Source organism: Enhydra lutris, unplaced genomic scaffold, assembly GCF_002288905.1.
Source record: "Enhydra lutris kenyoni isolate GAN:26980312 unplaced genomic scaffold, ASM228890v2 scaffoldscaffold12, whole genome shotgun sequence".
NCBI lineage: Eukaryota > Metazoa > Chordata > Mammalia > Carnivora > Mustelidae > Enhydra > Enhydra lutris.
In genome coordinates, this window is record NW_019154096.1 from 23,181,162 (window position 1) to 23,202,844 (window position 21,683).

The following is a 21,683-nucleotide window of genomic DNA, read 5'->3' on the forward strand; positions in this document are numbered from 1 at the left end:
TTACATTTCGTTCATGTTAAATCAAAATGTTCCTGTGGCTCTTACTCCAATATTTGCATAGATAATATGAGATATTTCTGTGTTTATTTTGTAGGCAGATTTTGTCAACAAACTAGTAAATGGCCCCAAGTCAGAATCCATGGAATACAGGAGGAGCTATGGGGGGGAACAGAGATTGGAATTAAACCCACCTCCTCTCGAAAATGTGACTAAAAATGAAGAAAGTATGACAGGTATTGAAGTGGAGAAGTGGACGCAAAACAAGAAATCACATTTAACCGATCATGTCAAAGGTGAATTTAAGGCAATTGTGACAGAAGCTGAAAAATTAAAAAATGCTGAAGATGACAGGAAAAAAGTCCTACTTACTGATTTAATTGAGCCTCAGAAATTGTTTGCACAAACCGTAAGAAATGGCATTAAAAATGTACACTATTTACCAACCGAAACAAATGTGTCTTTTAAAAAATTCAATATTGAAGAATTTGGCAAGGCATTTGAAAACAACTCCTGTAAATTCCTGAAAGACACTGCCAACCATAATGCCATGAGTTCTATTGCCACTAGTGCGAGCTGTGATCATCTCAAAGGAAGAAGTAATGTTTCAGTCTTCCAGAAATCTGGCTTTAACTGCAAGTCTTTTCCAGATCCTGCAACTTTCAACTTAAATAGTCATACTAGTACACACAATGAAAGTGATCAACCCAAATCTCTGGAAAATATACCAAGTAAAGAACCAAAAGATGGTTCTCCAGTTCAACCAAGTCTTCTATCCCTAATGAAAGATAGGAGACTAACGCTGGAGCAAGTCGTGGCCATAGAAGCTCTCACCCAACTGTCAGAAGCCCCATCAGAAAATTCCTCACCATCAAAGTCAGAGAAGGATGAAGAAACAGAACACAGAACAGCGAGTTTGCTTAATAGCTGTAAAGCTATCCTCTATTCTGTACGAAAAGACCTCCAAGACCCAAACTTACAAGGGGTGCCAGAAAGCCTTCATCACTATCCATCTTTGGAAAAGCAGAGTTCATGCAACACGGTGGTATTCAATGGGCAAAACATTTCCAAGTCACACAACAGCTCAGCTGCTAACCAGACAACTTCAAAATCGCAGGAATATTCAAAAGTCACAAATTCAGTCCCTCATTTCATACCAAATTCAAATTCATCTAAAATTGACACCAGTAAAAATGTTGCTCAAGGTAGAATTACTCTTGATAGTTCTAAGAATTTGCATCAGTTGCCACCAACAGGTGATAAATTGGGGCATTGTAATCAGTCACTGGCCAGCAGTAAAAAGATAGACCTAAAAGATGATCCATCGTGTCTGAATACAATACACAGCAAAATAGAGGAGGACGTTGCAACGCAGTTAACACAACTTGCGTCAATAATTAAATTCAATTACATAAAACAAGAAGACAAAAAGGTTGAAAGTACACCAACAAGCCTTGTTGCATATAATGTACAGCAAAAGTGTAGTCAGGAGAAGGTCACAATACAACAGAAACAATCTTCCAGTGTACAAAATAACCATAGCTCATCATTGACAAAGCAAAAGAACACAACACAGAAAAAGACAAGAGCTACCCCATCAAGAGATCGGCGGAAAAAGAAGCCTGTAGTCATAAGTTGTCAAGAAAATGACCAGAAAAAACAGGAACAGTTGTCATATGAGTATAGTAAGTTACATGACATTTGGATAGCATCTAAGTTTCAAAGATTTGGTCAATTTGGTCCACATGATTTTCCCATTCTGTTGGGGAAAATTCCTCCCCTAACCAAAGTATGGAAACCACTGACTCGAAGGAGTTCAGCATTAGAACACAAAAAATTATTTCCTCCACTCACTCAGATAAAATTTGAGCGTTATTATCCCGAATTAGCACAGGAAAGAAACATGAAGGTTGAACCGTTGGATTCTCTCCCAGTATGCCAGTTAAAAACAGAATCCAGTGGGCAGGCGTTTACAGAAAAAGTTTATCATTCTCAGGTACAGCCAACAGTGAATGTCAATCAGAAAGCTCACCCTTTATTCCAGCCCTCCTCTCCTAACCAGTGTGCTAACGTAATGGCTGGCAATGACCAAACACAGATCCAGGGGGATGTTCAAGACCAACTCATGCATCAGAAACTGTCAACATTGCCTGGTATCTCCCATGAAACCCCTTTACCAGACCCAGCACAAATTCTCAGGAATGTCAATGTAGTATGTTCAGGTGGGATTACCGTGGTTTCGACGAAGAGCGAAGAGGACATCTGTTCATCTAGTGTTGGAGCATCAGAATTTTCCCCGGTAGACAGTGCACAGAAAAGTTTTAATGATTATGCCATGAACTTCTTTACCAATCCTACAAAAAACCTGGTGTCCACCACGAAAGATTCTGAATTGCCAACTTGCAACTGTCTCGGTAAGTGTGTGCACATGTGCCTGTGTGCCTGTGTGTGTGTGTGTGTGTGTGTGTGTGTGTGCGCGCGCGCGCGCGTGCACATGAATTCTTTGTTTACCTCCATTAATTGTCGTGACCATATCCAATTTTGGGTTATCTTTTATATGTGGCATTTTTGCCCCATTCGTATTCTGGCAAAAATGGACTGAATTCTATACCTGTTTTTCTGTTGCACCCTTATTGATTTTGCTCAATTAATTGGGAAATTTTTAACTCATAATTTGGAGACTTTCTCAAGTGGAAGGTTTGCTGATTTCTCTTGGCGAAATGTCTCCTGAATTATTTATTGTGCATATCGTAAGATTGAATTCCTTCAGTATTCTATTAGAGTTTATTCTTCCTATATTTAAAAGAATTTCAACCTATAAGCATTTTGTTTAAAAAATGTGTTTTATTGTGAGATATGATATACATACACAGAATGTAAAACATATGTGCAACTTAACAAATAGCTATAAGAAGTGTCTGTAATTACCACCCCATTCAAGAACCGGAATGGGTTTGTTTCTTTTTCAATGCCTGGTGCTTTTCTGCTCTGTGATACAAAGAATGTCCCTATAAATGAAATTCCAGTCTTGGCCATTGAAGAATTTGTAAACCTTTTGGAATTTTAAAATAAGAAATCATTGTATAATACTGATTGCCTATTAAAAAAAATAGATATGGTAGTAGCTGATTTATGGAGCAGTTTATAGCTGATATATATTTTGTGCCTTAGGAGTCATTGAAAGAGAACAGCTAGGAACTAATTATTGAAGTTTTTAATCAATGTGTTAAAAGCCCTGAGAAAACTAACCGGACTAATGATTCTTAGGCAGTCCTTACAAGAAATTTGCTCAGTATTTGAAATACATGAAAGTTAAATTTGAACCCTGTAGTGATTAGTCACTGTCTGTGGTCAAATTTCATGTAAGTGCTCAAATAAAAGAAGAATTAATTTACTCTAACACAACTGTAATTAGGAGATTAAAGAGATTTGTCATTAAAGTTTGTTAGGCTGCTTGATGTCCTCATTATTTCAGGTTTTATACAACTTATTAGGAGAGAATTTGTGAAATATCCTATTTTGAACTCAAATAGGTTTAATTATTAAAACAGTCTTATAGGGGCACCTGGGTGGCTCAGTTGTTAAGTACCTGCCTTTGGCTCCCGTCATGATCCCAGGGCTGGGATCAAGTCCTACTTCGGGCTCCCTGCTCTGTGGGAAGCCTGCTTTTCCCTCTCCCAGTCCCCCTGCTTGTGTTCCCTCTCTGGCTGTCTCTCTCTGTCAAAAAAACAGAACAACAAAAACAAACAAACAAAAAAAACCCCTTTAAAATAAAATAAAACAGTCTTATTTTTAAAAGTCTTAAAATATAGCCCCAAATCATAAAGGAAAATTTTTTGCCTGACGTAGGTGGTTCATTAGTACATTCCAGAATGGGTAAATGATTGTTTGGAAGGATAAACTATATCATTTTGATTTTTTTTTTTTAACAACAGTAGAAAAAATAGTGAAGTGTAGCAGTGACTTTTTGCTCTCAATTATCTAAAGTACATTTGATACTCTGAAATCAAGGCTTCCACTTTGCCACGCATCATTGAACACAGTTTTGACAGCCTACTGTGTGCCAGGCCCCAGGGATAGGCTCTTTTTAGAAGGATCTCATAATCTGAAAAGGGTGACAGTGCTGAGTGGGGTTGAATTGGGAGAATGAGAGGTTCTTTGAGCAAGGACAGAAGAGGACAGTAATGATGACTCCTATTCCAGATCTGTTACTGCAAGTCTGATACTGTGCCATGACCTTGACTTGTTATATTTATAACATGCCTGCAAAAGGAACGTGTGTTATCTTCATTTTACAAGTGAGGAAACTAAGTCACTGGAAGGGTCCCAGCTAGTGAATGGTTAAACTGGAATTCAAAGACAGTCTCAACTTCAGAGCCTGTGTATTTAGCCTCCTTCCTCTTGTTTTGAAAATCTGAATTAAGAAAGGGACGGAATTTTTCTGAATATCATTACAAATGGAAAAAAAACCCTCAAAACAAAATGCCATTGGAATATATACACCTGGGTGGCTCAGTGAGTTAAAGCCTCTGCCTTGGGCTCAGGTCATGATTCCAGGGTCCTGGGATCAAGCCCCGCATCGGGCTCTCTGCTCAGCAGGGAGCCTGCTGCTTCCTCTCTCTCTGCCTGCCTCTGCCTACTTGTGATCTCTCTCTGCCAAATAAATAAATAAAATCTTTACAAAAAAAAAAAAAAGAATGTATACACCCGAGCTAGTCTAATTTTACTCTGTGCATAATGTCAGTAGAATGATTGTCTAGTTTCAGGACAATCTAGTTTCTTTCCTTATATATTACATTATAACTAGTCACCTTGTAGGAGTTGAGACACCTAGGCATTGAAAATTTATTGAGCATCTGCAGTGGACCTGTGATTGTTTTATACATTGTTAATGTTTTCCTATAATCATTACATGTGAGGTAATTGAGTTCATTGTGTAGAAATGAGAACTTAAGAAAAACAAAAAAGCAGGGCTGACTGGTGGCTTAGTCAGTTAAGCACCCGATTATTTCAGCTTAGGTCTTGAAATGCAGTCATGAGTTCAAGCCCCACATTGGGTTCCATGCTGGGAATGGAGCCTTCTTTAAAACAACAACAACAAAGCTGAAAAAGCCACTCAGAAATCATCCCAAGTGGAATGATCATATCTAAGTGTAAAAGATTTCCCTGAAGGGGCACCTTGGTGGCTCAGTTGGTTAAGTGTGCGGCTCAGGTCTTGATCTGAAGTCCGCTTAAGATCTGCCCCTCCCCCTGCACACTCAACTCTTGTCTCTCTAAAATGAAATAAATAAATAACAGTCTAATTTTAAAAAAAGATTTCCATGGAAGTATTGTGTTATAGCAGACTGAGTGTGATTAACCTCTGGATCATGGTTCCTCAATTTGAGCACTGCTGGCGTTTTATTTTATTTTATTTTATTTTTAAAGATTTTATTTATTTATTTGACAGACAGAGATCACAAGTAGGCAGAGAGGCAGGCAGAGAAAGAGGGGGAAGCAGGCTCCCTGCCGAGCAGAAAGCCCGATGCGGGCCTCGATCCCAGGACCTGGGATCATGATCTGAGCTGAAGGCAGAGGCTTAACCCACTGAGCCACCCAGGCGCCCCACTTCTTTCTTTTTTTAATTATTATTTTTTAAAGATTTTATTTATTTGTCAGAGAGAAAGAAAGAGAGAGAGAGCAAGCGCACAAGCTGAGGGAGCAACAGGCAGAGATAGAAGCAGGCTTCCTGCTCAACAAGGAGCCTGCAGCGGGACTTTGACCCCAGGACCCTGCGATCATGACCTGAGCTGCAGGCAGATCCTTAACTGACTTAGCCACCCAGGCATCCTTAATGTTATTATTTTATTTTTGCTTGCAGTTTTAGAAAATTTAGGCCTTTTAAAATATACTATGCTCGCAATTTGCTTTTTTAAAAATTTAATGAAATCTCAGGTTTTTCTATGTTTATAAATAATAGGGTTGGGGTTTTTTTTTAATGATTTTATTTATTTATTTGAGAGAATATGAGCAGGGGTGGGGGCAAAGGGAGAGGGTGGAAACAGACTCCCTGCTAAGCGGGGACCCTGACCCAGGCTCTGTTTCAGGACCCCGAGATCATGACCTGAGCTGAAGGCAGACCCTTAACTGACTGAACCACCCAGGCATCCCAAAGTTTGTAAATACTTGTTTAATAGTTTTATTGTTTTCCACTATATAAACATCCCTTAATTTAGTCAACTTATCATTTAGTGCCAAGTGCCAAGTGTGTTTCTCTTTCTTTTTTGATACTACAAATAATTGTGACAAGTAACGTTCCTCTGTACATTTGCTTTACAGATACATAACTATGTGAGTGTATAGTAGAATAAACTCTTAGCAGTGCAGTTGCTGGGCTCAGTTTTATTCAGATTCTGAGGCCAAGCTTTTAGAGATGTATTGCTCTTAGAAAACTTTTAATTTTGCACCTTAATTATTAATAGATTTCTTTTAAAGCAGGAGATAGGAGAAGAAATATGACCCACATCTTAATATTTTTTGTTTTCCTCCTCTGATGCTTAGAGGAAGAATTAAATAGTTAGGGGCTGTAAGAAAGAAACAAGTTAAATTCTAGGGCCTTTTGTCCTAGACTTTAATTATTAAAGTTTACCAAAACCTTGTCAAGATAAATTGTTCTGAATTGAAAAAAAAAAAAAAAAAGAATTAATAAAAATAGCTCCTCCTTGCCCCTGTGCGATTCTGTAAGCTTTGGGTCTAATAATCTTATTCCTTCCACAGATCGAGTTATACAAAAAGACAAAGGCCCATATTATACACACCTTGGGGCAGGACCAAGTGTTGCTGCTGTCAGGGAAATCATGGAGAATAGGTGAGGAAATTCCCTTCCCTGTTAAAAATCATTCATTATTGTGCACCTGACTCAATGCAGAGACTATCTCTGGGAACAAATGAGAAGTGAATGGAAAGCCTTCAGGAGTATAAGTTGGATGTTTCTCAGGGCCCAGGAAGACAGTAGTGTCCTGGTGTCCCCACTAAGTCACAAAGCAAGGCTCTCTTTGTTAAATCCAGAAATACTTATTTTTATATCCTTGTATAATGATAGAAGTAGTTAAAATTACCTCCAACCACACTGCGTTCACATTCCTTAATGCTTATCTTGGAGCCAGTCCTTTTTTAAACGAGAGATCTCTAAGGATAAGTAAGGAGAATGGGCTAACAAATAAAAACATCTGCCACACAAAAGTAAATTTCGAACAAATGTAAATTTTAACAAACAGGGTGTTGGGTTTTATGTACTTCTGTAAGCCTGTATCTTCTGTACCTTAAGATACTAAAAGGGTATATCGCAATTAATTGCAGTTATTTTCCCTTCACTGTGTTTTGTACTCAGGTATGGTCAAAAAGGAAATGCAGTAAGAATAGAAATTGTAGTGTACACGGGAAAAGAAGGAAAAAGCTCTCATGGGTGTCCAATTGCTAAGTGGGTAAGTATTTTGTACTTATGTGTTTTTCAAAAACGAGTTTATTCCACATATAAAATCAATCAGTTTATTTTCCCTGAAAATGTGGACTAGAGAATTATCCACTCTCATTATTCCCTGGGAAATAATAAGGTAGCTAACTATCTTGGCCTGGGTTTTTTATGAACAGAAGTTCTCAGTTATTACCAAGTGATCTTCATCTCCCTAAGGTCACCACTTTTACCAGTATCTTGTGTACTTTCCAGGATCTTTTAATGCAGTTATAACTGGATAGCATAAGTAAATGGTACTAAACTGAACATACTGTTTCCTAACTTTTATCTGTTTCTGTATTTTGTGATTATTTCCAAATCATTATCCACAGGAGCACCTTAATGAGGGTCATACGATTCTGAAAGCAAACTAAATTTTTTGTGACATGCTCCCTAAACAGTTTCCATAAGTACTTTGAGTTTTCTAAACATAGAGAACCATAAGAAGAACTGGATTCTGCTTCTTTAGGAAGTTCTCATGTGGAAAACAAGTTCATAGCCAAATGTGTATTTTCAATAAGATATTCATATCTACAAGGATATTAACCAGTCGATTTGGAATTTTTGACCATAGAATCATTTGAGATCCCTATACCATCATTTCTTAATAACGATGATGATGTAAAAAAAACATTTTTTTTTAATAGTGATGATGGTAACAATGGTAATAAAGTAATAGCAACTACATTTTATTACATATCAGACACTATGTTAAGAACTTGACATACATTGCTTCATAAATCCTTCTACAAGGACTCCGTTAGGATTTTGAATAAGGGAAAGATCATTAGTTTCGTACCTCTTCTGGAGCAAAACGGTAAATGCAAAACAGAGGTAGGATTTAAATTCATGTATTCATTCCTAAAGCAAGACAATTGCCACACCCATAGCTACTCTAGTACCAGACCGTTCGTCTTAGTTACTTGTCCAGCTTTGGGAGGTGACCACAGTTACAAGCACGAAGAGCTACACAATGAGTACTAAATACTTTAGAATGCTTCGTTTATTCAATCTAGATCTAAGTCTAGTCTTGTCAAAATACACATGAGCTCAAAGATCTGGATCTTACCTCATTTAGCTATCTTACATAGAGTAAAGTGCACAATTCATAAATGTATGTATCAGGGTTATTCTTCATGTGTATAACACTATACGGAGAAGAATATAATCATTTCAGCCACCCAGAAGCCTTCCTCATGGTCCTTCCCAAGCCATGAGTCCACATAATGATAACTACTATTTTGACACTTACCTCCATTACGTTTGTTTTTGTTCGAATGAACTTCATATAACTAGAATCATATAGCATATGCTCTCTTGTGTCTGTCTCCTTTCACTCAACGTTTGTAGAACTTGGATTTAATGCCTGGAGCTCCAATAGCTACCTGGAAGCCTAGATTGACTTGATAGTGGGAGATACATACTAAGATAGTGGGAAGAAATATAGGAGCCCAAATTCTTGGTGATACCAATGGAGCTGCCGTACCAACCACAGCCCTTCTTAAATCTGAATTTCTTTAACATGAGATTTCTACTTACTTATTTTTTTACTTATTTAAAACCTGCTATTTGCGGGTTTTCTGTTACATGAAATAGAATCAATTACCAATTAAGATAAACTGCCTTCAATTTATTACAATGTGGGTGACTTTTAGAAGGAAAAAAAACCATTTTAGAATGAGAAAAATAAGTGAAGAAACTCGTGCTTGTTGAATACTTTTTAATTGATTGCCAGGACTTAGGCTAGGTATTGGGGATGCAAACATGAATTAAAACCTACTGGACATTTCATTTTATAGACGGAAAGAAATTGGCCCAGAGGTTTGCTGAGAACAGTTTGCTTTACCCTCCAGGGACACATAATGTTTGCTGGGGTCACCTTGCCTCTCAAGAACTAAATAAAATTTCCTTAATAATGCTTCGCACTAGTTTTGAACTATTGTTTCCTCATTTCATGGATCAGTCTCTTGTCCTATCATGCACTGATTTTCATTCTGTGTTAACTCAGTTATGAAGATACATCCTTTACTCAGTCCCCACAAAACACTCTTATCAGTCAGACTCTATATGTAATAGTTTGGATGAAGAAATACCTAAACAATGGCCAGAGTGTTTATTTTTTGTTTCATTCACTCTTTTGAAAAAATAACATGGCTTATTCAGAGCATTTTAAAGTAGGAAATAATGTACACATTGCCCATTTTTTAGTCTTCTATTGATTTTATGGGAGCCCCTTCAGAAAATTGACATTCGTGATAAAAGTTGCAGATAGATTTCCAGTTTGTCATTGTTTTTAACATCCAGGTTTTTTAAATTAAATTTTACATTAAAAAAATTTTTTTTAAGTTGAGAAAAAAATTTGAAAGATGAAAAACATTTTTCATCTGCTCTTTTATGATTTTAGTATATTGTGTCTCAATTAGAAAAATCTACCAGTTCTCGCTTATAAATCTTCCATTTCTTTTTGTTGTATTTTAATTTCATTTTTCTGCATTTAACTATTTTATTCACTTTGTGTGTGTAGAATATTGGTAACAACTTACATTTTTTCAGATGACTACCCAGCCATCCAACACCACTTACTTAATTGTCCATCTTTTCTCCACTGATTTGTATTTGTTTATGTTTTTTTTTTCAGTTCTGTTATCCCAATGTTATGTGTCTCCTGTATAAGCATCGAATAACTCTTAATTATTTAGGTTTTATGTTTTCATATCTGATAGAGGTAATTCTTCCTTTTAATTTTCAGAAATTTCTTGACTTTTCTTGACTTATTTTTCTGTAAGTTAATAATCATCTTGTCTAATTGCAAGAATAAAGCCCTATTGGTATTATTAGTGGAACCACATTCCACAGAAAATTTTGGGAATTGAATTCTCTTTGATGTTTGGTCTTTCTATCCTAGATAGTATACTTTTCTATTGGCTAATGCCTTCTTTTGTCCTTCAGAGGTGTTTTTGTTGTCGTTGTTGTTTTTTTTTTGTTTTGTTTCCTTTTTTAAGGAATTTCTACACTCAATATGTAGAGAACTCCAAACCCCGAGATCAATAGTCACATGTTCCATCAACTGAGCCAACCCCATGCCCCTCCTTCAGAGGTGTCTTGAAGTTTTGTTCCTAGAATTTACATGTTTCTGGTTTTTCAGTTTATTTTTCTTGTGTATTGGAAGTACAGTCGGGGGCACCTGTATGGCGCAGTCAGTTAAGTGTCTGCCTTTGGCTCTGGTCAGGATCCCAGAGTCCTGCTCCCTGTGTCCGGCTCCCTGCTCAGTGGGGAGCTTGCTTCTCCCTCTCCCCCTCTTCCTCGACCTCTCTCCCTGCTTGTGCTGTCTCTTTCTCTCTCTAACAAATAAATACAAATCTAAAAAAAAAAAGAGAAAAGAAGTACAATTATGTAGTCTATAGTGACAAGTTTAATTCTCCTTTCCAAATTTTGTGTTATTAATTTCTTTCTTTCATTTAATGCAGATAGTCAAATAGACTAACTCCAGCTTTATATGGCTTTGAATAGGGCCTCCTTATCTTGTTCCTCTGTTTAATGGGAACTTTCCGGGGCATTCTCATGATCAGGTCATCAGGGAAGGCCTCTCTGGGGAGGGAATATTTAAGCTGTGAACTGAGGGACAAAAGGGAGCCAAGAATGCCAGAAAAGTCTCTAGAAGGCAAGGAAGAGCATTCCTAAGCAGAGAAAACAGCAAATACAAAAGTAAAAAAGAGATTATATTCTTTAATGATCTCAGAGGAGTCCTGTGATTTTAAGTAGGTGGAGAGTAGAACCAGGTGAGGGTAAAAAGGTGTAGGCAGAAGCCGGAGTGTGAGTGCACTAATACAAGGAGTTTAGGTTTTTGTCCATGAACATGAAGGCTTGAAGCACTTTAGTTAGGGAGATGTTCTCTATCTGGTTTAGGTTTTATAAAGAGCCTTCTAAGGAATTAACTGACAATCTGTTATCTGTTGCTGCTTAACAAGTACTCAAATTCAGTAGCTTCGAACGATAAACATCTCAGAGTTTTTGTGGTCAAGAATCTGAAAGCTGGGCACCTGGCTGGCTCATTCAGTAGGGTATGCGACTTTTTTTTTTTTTTTTTTTTTTTAAGATTTATTTATTTCTTTGACAGGCAGAGATTACAAGTAGGCAGAGAGGCAGGCAGAGCGAGAGGAGGAAGCAGACTCCCCGCTGAGCAGAGCGCCCGATGCGGGGCTCGATCCTGCGACCCTGGGATCAAGACCTGAGCTGAAGGCAGAGGCTTTAACCCACCGAGCCACCCAGGCGCCCCGCGACTTTTTTTTTTTTTTTTTTTTTTTTTTTAAGATTTCTTTATTTAGAGAGTGAGACAGCGAGCACGGGAGCAGGGACTGGGGGTGAGGGGCGCAGAGGGAAAGAACCTCACGCAGACTCCCTGCTGAGTGCAGAGCCAAATCAAGGCTTAATCTCACAACCTGAGCAAGAATCAAGACAAACTGGGAGTCTGTTGCTTAACCATCTGAGCCACCCAGGCACCCCTGCACAAGTGATGCTTATTTTTTATTTGTTTTTATTATTTGACAGAGAGACACAATGAGAGAGGGGACACAAGGAGGGGGAGTGGGAGAGGGAGAAGCAGGCTTCCTGCTGAGCAGGGAGCCCGATGAGGGGCTTGATCCCAGGGAGCTGGGATCATGACTCCAGCGGAAGGCAGAAGCTTAATGACTGAGCCACCCAGTCGCCCCCAGCGTAGGAAGTTCTATGCAAGGGTGTATATACCAGGCCGTGGTGGTCCCTGGGGACATCTTGGAGGTTCCTAACACAATTCCATCTCTCTTCTTCACTAAAAATATTAATATGTTAAGGACACTGCATTAGCATCATACAACATACCTATCTCAGCTTTGCCAGTGTATCTAATATTTGGGGCGCCTGCTTGGTGCAGTTGGTTGACGGTCTGTCTGCCTTCAGCTCCGGTCCCGAGTGATCCTGGGATTCTGGAATTGGGCCTGCCATCAGGCTTTCTGCTCAGCTCTCTGTCTCATTCTCTCTGGCTCTCAAATAAATAAAATCTTCATAAAAATCAATATATATAATATTTAACATATATCTAATCTATCTCACTTAGTCCTATTTTTTTTCTAAAGAGTAAGTCCTTTGTGGATCTTTATTCACAAAATAATGCTATTATAGTATTAACATTTTCCATTACGTCAACAGACATAATCAACAGAAAAGTTCATACAATATAAATGTACAGCTTACCGGGGCGCCTGGGTGACTCAGTGGGTTAAAGCCTCTGCTTTAGGCTCGGGTCGTGATCCCAGGGTCCTGAGATCGAGCCCCGCATAGGGCTCTCTGCTCATCAGGGAGCCTGCTTCCTCCCTCTCTCTGCCTGCCTCTCTGCCTACTTGTGATCTCTGTCAAATAAATAAAATCTTCCCCCCTCTCTCTGCCTGCCTCTCTGCCTACTTGTGATCTCTGTCAAATAAATAAAATCTTTAAAAATAAATAAATAAATAAATAAATAAATAAATAAATAAATGTACAGCTTAACTATAATTATAAAGAAAATACTCATGAAGCAATTACCCAGGTCAAAAATGGAGTATTCTTAGATTCCCAGAAGCCCTGAGAACTTCCCATCCTGACTTTTGTGGTAATTTTCTTGGTGTGGGAGCACCTGGGTAGCTCAGTCAGTTATGGTTCTGACTCTTGGTTTTGGCTCAGGTCACGATCTCGTGGGTTGTGGGATGCAGCCCTGTATTGGGCTTTATGCTTAGTCTGCTTGGGATTTTCTCTCTCTCCTGTCCCTCTACTCCTCCCCCTGCTCACATAGGCCCATGTTCTCTCTCTCTTTCTCTCAAATAAATAAATAACCTTAAAAAAGTGTTTTTCTTGCTTTTTCCCTCCACTTACATGCTTCTCAACAGTATAGTATTTTGTTGTGCATCATTCTTTTCTATCTTGCCCTTATATAATACCTTGAACATTTGCTGAAATAAATAGCAGAGATTGGTTCTCAATATCTGGCATTGATAGTTGACATAAGTTGATTAATCTGTATCTGTTAATTCTGAATCCTTTACTTTCTTGTCCATTAAGTATCAAAGGGTAAAAATTTCCTTACAATGCGGCAGCTGGCTCTCCCTAGAGTAAGTGATCCAAAAGAGAGTAAGGTAGCTTGGGATAAGCAGTGGGATTTTGGAGGATTCTTCCTTCCTGCCTTTCAGACCTTCTCTTATGTAGAAATAATTACACCAGTAGAATTTAGTGTATACCTCTTTTTTTTTTTTTTTTTTTATGAGGACAATATGAAATCTATAGTTCAGAGATTTTGGTAGCAACTTTCTGTCGCTATTATTAAGTCTTCAAGGTTTGTTTTTTGTTTTTAATTTGACAAAGAGAGATCACAAGTAGGCAGAGAGGCAGGCGAGGGCGGGAAGCAGGCTCCCTGCTGAGCAGGGAGCCTAATTCGGGGCAGGATCCCAGGATGCCAGGGTCATGACCTCAGCCGAAGGCAGAGGCTTTAACCCATGAGCCACCCAGGCGCTCCAAGTCTTCAAGGTTTCTTAGGCAGAAAAAAGTATTTAGCATTTTCCATGACACAGCAGTAGCAGAATTACTTTCTTATTTTCCCTTTTGCAATATTTCTTTCAGAATAAATAGAACATTTCAATATGTTGTAATACGTATCTGGCACTTTTCACAAATACAAAAACAATCCAGAGACAAGGAGTGATGTAAAGCACAGTTGCTAAGCAACTTAATGAAAATTTTGATATCTGCTAGTGACAAGTCAGAAGTATAATCTTGATTTATAAAAAACCAAGAATTTATTTCCTGTATCTGTGAAAAAGCTAGGTGTCCTACATGATTATATGTTAGAAAAATCAAAATATTCATCAAACTTTATTTTTTGGAAACTTTCCAAGTTATTTAAAATATTCATATGTTTGTTGCTAGTGCCCGAAGCACTGCCCAGTGCATCGTCAACACTGAATAAGTTTTTGATGAGTGAAGGAATATAGAGCGTAAATAAAACTGCTTTAGAATATTGATTGTTTTGGGGCACCTGGGTGGCTCAGTTGGTTGGGCGACTGCCTTCGGCTCAGGTCACCATCCTGGAGTCCCAGGATCCAGTCCCACATGGGGCTCCCTGCTCAGTGGGGAGTCTACTTCTCCCTCTGACCTCTCCCTCTCATTCTCATTCTCTCTCTCTCAAATAAATAAATAAAATCTTTTAAAAAACACAGAATATTGAATGTTTTGAATTTGAGTTGGTATCTTGGAATAGTTTTGCTGTGGTTTTCACTGTTAGCTCTTTCCTGAGGAAGGCAGAACTTGGAGTATTACAATTGATAAGGTCGTCCATCAAAAATTTGAACTTTTGGTGGAGAGAGGATTAGGTCTCCATGGTCTATATGCTTGTTAGGATTTCATAACAGATTATTTTGAATAGCACTAGAATAATTCCTATATGGATATTTTATTCAGGAATGAAGTACGGTGAAGGGTAGAGGAAGTAAACTGAGGAATCCAGTAAACAATTAATTAGAGGGTTGCATTGTTCCAGATTTCTTTTGCATCTTGCACAGTATCTATTTGTTGTGTATTTGATATTAAGCATTAGCCTAAAATTTTGTGTAAATTTCTTTGGCTCTGTGTGCAGGCTCACATTTGTTCACAGGGGTTGATTTCTATCCTGTTTTTATTATGCTGCACTTGGCTTCTTTTCTTGAAGAAGAGGCTTATTGCTTCTTTTTTTAATGGTCGCACACAAAAAGCCTAACAGCAAATTCGAACTGGGCAGCACAACTTTCTGAGCCAGGCTCACCCTGTTCTGCCCTTGCTCTTAACACTGTTTTCTTCGCCAGGTAGTCATTAACACTCCCCCGTAATTGTTGGTCTTTGGTAGATGTTTCTGACTCTTTGCTGTCACTGTGGGTCTTGTCAGGGACTAGTTATCCTGTTACTCAGTAGATTTGGGGGGAAAGGTTGTACTTTGGACGTAACGATGTAGTTTCTTGAATCCAGCAGGCTCTATTAACTCCCTATACCACTAACTCCCACCTCTCCCTCTCTCTCTCTCTCTCTCTCTCTCACACACACACACACACACACACACACACACACACACTACAATAGAGCCTCTGGGGTGGTGGCAGGAGTAGGGAGAAGATTGAAGCAGTAGGCTCCCCGGATGGCTCCCATGCCTGATCAATTCCCACCAGAAATTAGTTCGTAGGTTCTCCTCTGTAGGACTATATATTGGTCCGTAGAACAGGTGTGGCACTGAACATCTACAATTTATACAAGTGAATATTTTGTTGCCTCCTCTGGTCTGAGGTGATCAGAGTTTTGGAAAAGGAGTAACCAAATATCCAAAAGGTTTCGAACGATCTTTCCTGGGTTTATACATGTATATGATCTTTCCCTTTGTGGTTCCTTTGTTCCAAGATTCTGCTTTAAATGTCTTTGGGCTGCATTTTTGTTTTGTTTTATGTGATGAAATGACTATATGTGTGTGTGTGTGTGTATGATGAAATATAGGTGGGGGGGTTAAATGATAAATAATCAATGGGTTTTTTTGGCTGGCCACCATCATTTTCTGTTCAAAGTATGGCTCTACTTTGTCTCCCACGTGATTGTTTGATATACTCAAAAATGCATTCCAGTATACTTAACCTACAGTGCTAAATTAGTTTCAGGTGTACCATACAGTGATTGAAATACTCTATATATTACCCAGTGACCATCAAGATAAGTGGACTCTTAATCCCCCTCACCTAGTTTACCCATCCCTCCACTTAACCTCCCCTCTGGTAACCATCAGTTTGTTCTCTACAGTCAGAGTCTGTTTTGGGGGTTGCCTTTTTTTTTTCCTTTGTTCACTTGTTTTATTTCTTAAATTCCACATATGAATGAAATCTCATATTTGTCTTTCTCTGACTAATTTCACTTAGCATTGTGCTCTCTAGCTCATTCCATGTTGTTGCAAATGGCCAGATTTCATTCTGTTTTATGGCTGAATAATATTCTGGTGTGTGTATACACACATCTTTATCCATTCATCTATCAACAGACACTTGGGCTGCTTCCATAATTTGGCTATTACAAATACTGCAGTAAACATAGGGGTGCATATAACTTTTTGAATTAGTGTTTTCATATTCTTTGGATAAATACCCAGTAGTGGAATTACTGCATCAGACAGTATTTCTATTTTTAATATTTTGAGCAACCTCCATACTGTTTGTACACACTAGCCGCAGGCGTTTACGTTTCCACCAACAGTGCACAAGGGTTCCTTTTTCTCCACATCCTTGCCACCACTTGTTTCTCATGTTTTTTAATTTTAGTCATAGACTAAGTAGTCTATGTTGTGAAGTGATCTCTCATTGTGGTTTTGCTTTGCATCTCCCTGTTGATGAGTGGTGTTGAGAATCTTTTCATGTGTCTATTGGCCATTGTATGTCTTCTTTGGAGAAATGTCTGTTCATGTCTTCTGTCCATTTTTTAATTGGATTATTTGGTTTTTGCATGTTGTTATATCAGCTCTTTATATGTTTTGGATAATAACCCTTTATCGGACATGTCATTTGCAAGGATCTTTTCTCATTCAGTAGGTTGTCTTTTAGTTTTGTTGATTCTTTCCTTTGCATAAAAATCTGTTACTTTTGGGGTGCCTGGGTGGATCAGTCCTTAAGTGTCTGCCTTGGGCTTGGTTCATGATCCCGGGGTCCTGGGATCAAGCCCGGCATCGGGCTCCCTGCTCAGTGGGAAGCCTGCTTCTCACTCTCCCACTCCCCCTGCTTGTGTCCCCTCTCTTGCTGTGTCTTTCTCTGTCAAATAAAAAATAAATAAATAAAAATCTTACTTTCGGGGCCACCTGGGTGGCTTAGTTGGTTAAGTGTCCCAAGTTTTGATTTGGGCTCAGCTCATGATCTCAGGGTTGTAAGATTGATCCCCACTGGGCGTGCGGTCAACTTAGGATTCTCTCTCTCCCACTGCTCCACCCCTCAATAAACAGATAAAGAAAGAAATACAAATTTATTACTTTGAAATTTTAAAATCCATCTTAAATTTACCCTCTGAGATAATGATGTTTAACAACTTCCAGTATATACAAACTAAGTTTTGATGTTAAAACTTCCAATGACAAGTGATAAGACAACTGCTGAAGGATGTTGAGCAAAGAAGTGACAGGGTCAATACTACTTAATAGGAAATCTGTTTATTCTACAACTTTATTAATTTCAGTAGAAGCTTATTTGATTAAATAAGCATGAGGTTTGGGAGCAGAATCTACTCAAGATCATTTCCTCCTCCTTACACACTAAAATGGAAATCGTTTGTGGTTTAGATGCAGCATTAGAAATTATAAAGAAGGCATCTGAGAACTCCCTTAACTCTTAAAAAAGGCTAACCAGGGGCGCCTGGGTGGCTCAGTGGGTTAAGCCTCTGCCTTTGGCTCAGGTCATGATCTCAGAGTCCTGGGATTGAGCCCTTCATCGGGCTCTCTGCTCAGCAGGGAGCCTACTTTCCCCTCTCTCTCTGCCTGCTTGTGATCTCTGTCTGTCAAATAAATAAATAAAATCTTCAAAAAAAAGAAAAAAAAAAGCTAACCAAAAATGGACTCTTAGAGATTCTTTGCTTATGATACTTAGGTTAACTATAAACTTTTAGTTAATGTTAGTTCTTCAAAAACAGATTTATATATATGTACATGTTTATCTAATAGTGTAATCTGTTTCATCATTGTCCACCTAGTAAGTAAAAATTGATATCGTGAATGAGCTTGCATTTTAACTAGTAAAGTTTAGGTTTTAAAAAAAATATTTAGGGACGCCTGGGTGGCTCAGTGGGTTAAGCCGCTGCCTTCGGCTCAGGTCATGATCCCAGCGTCCTGGGATCGAGTCCCACATCGGGCTCCTTGCTCAGCAGGGAGCCTGCTTCTCCCTCTGCCTCTGCCTGCCACTCTATCTGCTTGTGCTCACTCTCGCTCTCTCTCTCTCTCTGACAAATAAATAAATAAAATCTTTAAAAAAAATATTTAGGGACGCCTGGGTGGCTCAGTGGGTTAAGCCGCTGCCTTTGGCTCAGATCATGATCCCAGGGTCTTGGGATCGAGTCCCGCATCGGGCTCCTTGCTCAGCAGGGAGCCTGTTTCTCTCTCTGCCTCCCTGCCTGCTCTCTCTCTCCTTCTCTCTGACAAATAAATAAACAAAATCTTTTTTTTTTTTAAAGATTTTATTTATTTATTTGTCAGAGAGAGAGAGAGCGAGCACAGGCAGACAGAGTGGCAGGCAGAGGCAGAGGGAGAAGCAGGCTCCCCACAGAACAAGGAGCCCGACGCGGGACTCGATCCCAGGAGGCTGGGATCACGACCTGAGCCGAAGGCAGCTGCTCAACCAACTGAGCCACCCAGGCGTCCCAAATAAAATCTTTTAAAAAATATTTATTAACCATTTGTGTTTCTTCCATGAAGTCACTCTTCATAACCATTTTTTGTTTTATGTTACCTTTTTTGTAAATAGAACTTCTATTATATCGTTTGCCATTGTTTAATTCTAGATTTTCTTATAGTCTTAGTGCTTGATTGTTATCTTTGTACAGACGTTTGAAATTCTTAGCAGGTCAAATCTATGTCACTATATACCTTCAGTCTTTCTTTTTGGTACAGAAGCCTATCCTCATCCGAACTATTATAAAAAATAGTGTCTCCTGTGCCTTCGTAATTTTATGTATGGATCCAGTAGTTAATATGACATTTTTTCATTGATTTAAAATTCCGTTTCATTTTCTACATGTAATTTTTGTTGACATTGCTCATTTACCCATCTAAATCTGAATCTAGATTTGCCTCCCCTCGTAGAAACCTCTCTTGGTCTTTGAATTCCTTCTTTCTATGCCCTAAAGCTGTGAAAACACTGTTATCTTATGTTTGCCTCTTGAGAAATCATAACAGTAATTTTGTTTTTCAGGACAGTCTTCTCTCTCCACCAGTTTTGTTTTAAGCTGGTTTTGTTTTAAGATTTTATTTATTTGAGAGAGTGAGAAAGAGAGAGCATGAACAGGGGGAGGAGTAGAGGGACAAACAGACGCCCAGCTGAGCTTGGGGGCCCAACTTAGGGGCTCCATCCCAGGACCCTGGGGTTATGAACTGAGCCGATGTCAGATACTCAACTGACTGAGCCACCCAGGTGACCCTCTCTCCACCAATTTTTATTTTTTTTTTATTTTTTTAAAAGATTTTATTTATTTATTTGACAGATGGAGATCACAAGTAGGCAGAGAGGCAGGCAGAGAGAGAGAGGAGGAAGAAGGCTCCCTGCTGAGCAGAGAGCCCGATGTGGGGCTCGATCCCATGACCCTGAGACCATGACCTGAGCTGAAGGCAGAGGCCTCAATCCACTGAGCCACCCAGGCGCCCCGTCTCCACCAATTTTTAGACACATGGTAATGAGTTGCCCTAAACCCCCCTAGACCAAAGGTTATATAGAATATCATAGGTGATTGCTCTTGATCCTGGCCTAACCTGCCTTAAGAGCATCCCATGGGGAATTTCAATAGGTTCTCTCATCTGGACCTATCATCCGAAAATAAGTTTAATATGTACTTTTCAGAGCTACTCATAAATAGGCTGTTGGGGCAGAATAATTTATAACCAGAGGTAAAAGAATTCTGTCATAGATTTGCTAGGAAATCTTTTCCTAATGATCATCAGACTGATCTATCTTCTTTCTTTACCCTGTCTCTGAAAGTGCTAGCCCAATGATCAACCAGTTCCTTAACTGTCAAAGAAAATTCTAGGTCCTCATAGCCTTTCTTCAGCAGCTCAAACTATTGGTTACACTTCGCTCTTCTGAGAAGTTCATGTGTTGCTAGGCTTCTATAACACTGCTTTCCCCCATCACTTCTCAGCACTTCAGTCAGCCGGTCTGTAATCTGTCCTCTTGGTTGAGCTTATTCATGACCCTACCTCAAGCAGTCACCAGCGTGCTATTTACTGTGAAATCCTACTGCTTGCTTGCTTGCTTGCAAATAGCATATAGAGGGAACAAGGAGGAGACCAAGTGTAATGCTTGGAGATGAGGGTCCAGGAAGGGCTTTGGGGAAATACTGGCTCTTGAGCTACATCTTGTACACACAGCATGCGTCATGTTAATGACAGAGATCCCAGAAATAGAATCAACTATGTATAATAATTTAATAAAGGAGGTTTTATAAATCACAGACGACATCTGGTATCAATACAGTTAGCAGAATTCTTCCTCAGATAACATTCTTGCCTCTTAGAGCTTGCTTTCCAGAATCTTAGCATTGCCTTTGTACTGTCTTCTGTCTAGTGGCAAACTCCTGTAGTCCTTTAAGAGGAGTCTCCTCCATGAAGCCTTCCTACTCTAAACAGAAAGACTTAGCCCTACTTTGCAGAACTTAATTCATACAGACCCCTTACAGATGTCTTCTATTATCCCCCTAACAGTATTACAATATAAAAATACATTGCTAATATTATCCCCATTAGTTGAAATGATGCTGTACATTCAATTTTGCATTTGAATCGTTTCACTTACAGTCTTACTTAATTGGCTTCCCAGATGATTACCATTTGTAGCATATCATAATTAGACAAAATGATATCTTGCTCACCTGACAGTATTTTGGACTTGCTACTAATTGTTTATCTAAATTCACAAATTTTTTTTTTAAGATTTTATTTATTTATTTGACAGAGATCACAAGTAGGCAGAGAGGCAGGCAGAGAGAGGGGTGGAAGCAGGTTCCCTGCTGAGCAGAGAGCCGGATGGGGGCTTGATCCCAGGACCCCGGGATCATGACCTGAGCAAAATGCAGAGGTTTAACCCACTGAGCCACCCAGGCGCCCCTAAATTTACAAACTTTTTAGCTTAATTTACTTCAAATATTATCTAAAACTTAATAAACAATGAATATTCATTGCCCCATAGGTTGACTTTAACTCAAAATAGAGAAATCTTTTATTTTGCAAAAATGTGTCCATTGTTAATTCATCGGTTTATGTATGAACGTACTTTTTGCCCTTCTTCCTTGGTGTCTGACAGTGGCCTGTTTTTTAAATCACCCGGGTTTACTACTTTCCATCCAGAGATCTGCTGGTGGCTTATCTCTTGACCTATGACCCCACACATCCAGTAGCTCTGTTTTGAAACTTGTCTTCCATTTCTACAGGTCACCAGCACTTGAA

At 38.9% G+C, this 21,683-nt stretch overlaps 1 protein-coding gene across 1 annotated transcript in view; it reads left to right on the plus strand.

Annotated features, from left to right (window-relative positions):
* LOC111144966 (tet methylcytosine dioxygenase 1) overlaps positions 1-21,683 on the plus strand; it is a 123,673-nt gene that overhangs the window by 70,381 nt on the left and 31,609 nt on the right. The window contains exons 3-5 of the mRNA XM_022499600.1: positions 95-2,411; positions 6,754-6,844; positions 7,367-7,460. Coding sequence (XP_022355308.1) covers positions 95-2,411; positions 6,754-6,844; positions 7,367-7,460 — 2,502 coding nt within the window. The remainder of the gene's footprint in view (positions 1-94; positions 2,412-6,753; positions 6,845-7,366; positions 7,461-21,683) is intronic.